Source organism: Austrofundulus limnaeus, unplaced genomic scaffold (genome assembly GCF_001266775.1).
Source record: "Austrofundulus limnaeus strain Quisiro unplaced genomic scaffold, Austrofundulus_limnaeus-1.0 Scaffold377, whole genome shotgun sequence".
NCBI classification, from domain to species: Eukaryota; Metazoa; Chordata; class Actinopteri; order Cyprinodontiformes; family Rivulidae; genus Austrofundulus; species Austrofundulus limnaeus.
This window is the reverse complement of record NW_013952779.1, coordinates 240,429-242,062: the sequence shown is the minus strand read 5'-3', so window position 1 is coordinate 242,062 and position 1,634 is coordinate 240,429. Positions and strand designations below refer to the sequence as shown.

General features: G+C 40.3%; 1 protein-coding gene across 1 annotated transcript in view; it reads left to right on the top strand.

The window, feature by feature from the left end:
- The window catches only part of map4k5 (mitogen-activated protein kinase kinase kinase kinase 5), a gene marked incomplete in the record, with an annotated part of 103,698 nt that overhangs the window by 78,371 nt on the left and 23,693 nt on the right, over window positions 1-1,634 (top strand). Inside the window, 2 exon segments of the mRNA XM_014023571.1 lie at window positions 423-481; window positions 659-762. Of these exon segments, the coding sequence (XP_013879025.1) occupies window positions 423-481; window positions 659-762 (163 nt within the window).

Sequence of the window (1,634 nt, the reverse complement as noted above, 5' to 3'; positions counted from 1 at the left end):
TTCAAAATCAATGTGGTCCCACGGCCCTCTGTGGCCCGAAGTTAAAAACTGTTGTTCTTTTGAGGCCCTCAAGGTGGCGCTCTCTGGTCTAAATGTAACATCTCACAATATCAGAGGAGATTCTTTTCATTTGGATCAAAACAGCTACGACTCTTCCACATCAGAAGATCTTAGTTTGTGACAGAGAGCAGGTGATCTGTATTCTTTCAGGGAATGCTATTTTACTGCTTTACAGGATCAGGCTGTATTTTAGATTTTTATGATTGTAAACGTTTTGCTTCACTTATACTCTGCAATTTGATTATTCACGCTGTCCTGATAGTAAAACAAAGAGTGAACAAACATGCCAGCTTCCTTGATTCTAGATGTCATTAGATTAGAATTAAGTCATGTCAACTTGGGTTTTTGWTTTCACCCCTCAGGCGGTTTGCTTTGACAACAAAGATCCCTGACACAAAGGGCTGTCACAAATGCTGCATTGGTGAGTGAGCCCTCCTTTCCAAACACTTTTTTTATTTGTCCATTTTGTCTAATTTACAGTCCAAACACTGAGCAGTCACTGTACGAGTACCGTTTTACCACTTGTGTATGAAAATGCAGGTTTTTGGCTGACGTGGGTTCTGGTTGCACATTTAACACAGTTTTCTGATCCACACAGTAAGAAACCCGTATACAGGCCACAAGTACCTGTGTGGGGCCCTTCAGTCTGGGATCGTCCTGTTGCAGTGGTATGAGCCCATGCAAAGGTTCATGCTCATAAAGGTCAGTTTCAACTGGGAACTGTTTTAATCTTCAAGCTTATACTGTTGTGTTGTCATGTACAGTGTGCAGGTTAACCAAAGATACTAGGGCAGTTTGAGTATGAAGAAAGRGAAAAAAGAAACAAAATCTTGGCAAACTCATAAAAGTCTGTAATTMATTCATTTTTACAGATTGTAAGTTCCAGTTTGGTGTGAATGTACAGGACAGACCAAAAGTTTGGACACACCTTCTCATTCAAAGAGTTGTCTTTATTTGCATGAGTATGAAGATTGTAGATTCACACTAGGGCTGCAACAATAAATCGATAAAAAATCGATTATTAAAAGCGTTGGCAACGGATTTCATTATCGATTCGTTGTGTCCCGCGATTTCTGCGCCCCTCGTCATGTCGCAGAGCTGTTTACGTCACCCACAGAGCGTTGTCAATGCTGGCTGAGCTAAATAAAGTTTAGGAAGAAAAAAAACTACATGTAAAGATCCGCCCTCTCTGAGACCCTCAAGTGAAAAGCAGAGACTTTGAACTTTAAAGCAGTTTTTAAATTGTGCTGTTAGGCCAAGTAGATCTGAAGTTATGATAAAAGGTATATGACACATTTAATTTTTCTTAAATAATGGTCTGATTTGATGCGCTGCGTCGCGAGGAGGAAACACGTCCTGTGGCGACAAAAAAAGTTACTTCAGTCGACCTCAGTCCACCATGTCTTTCCTCCTGTCAGACCAGAAATATAAAACCCTCGTCTTTTTTTCTGACCGAGGCTCAAAGTTATTTGACAAACAACAAAAGGTTCAGGACAAAGGAAATAAATTAAATAAATAAAAAAATAAAAGACACAGCAGAACTCCTGGTCTGACTCAGTAGGGGAGGGGGGAGG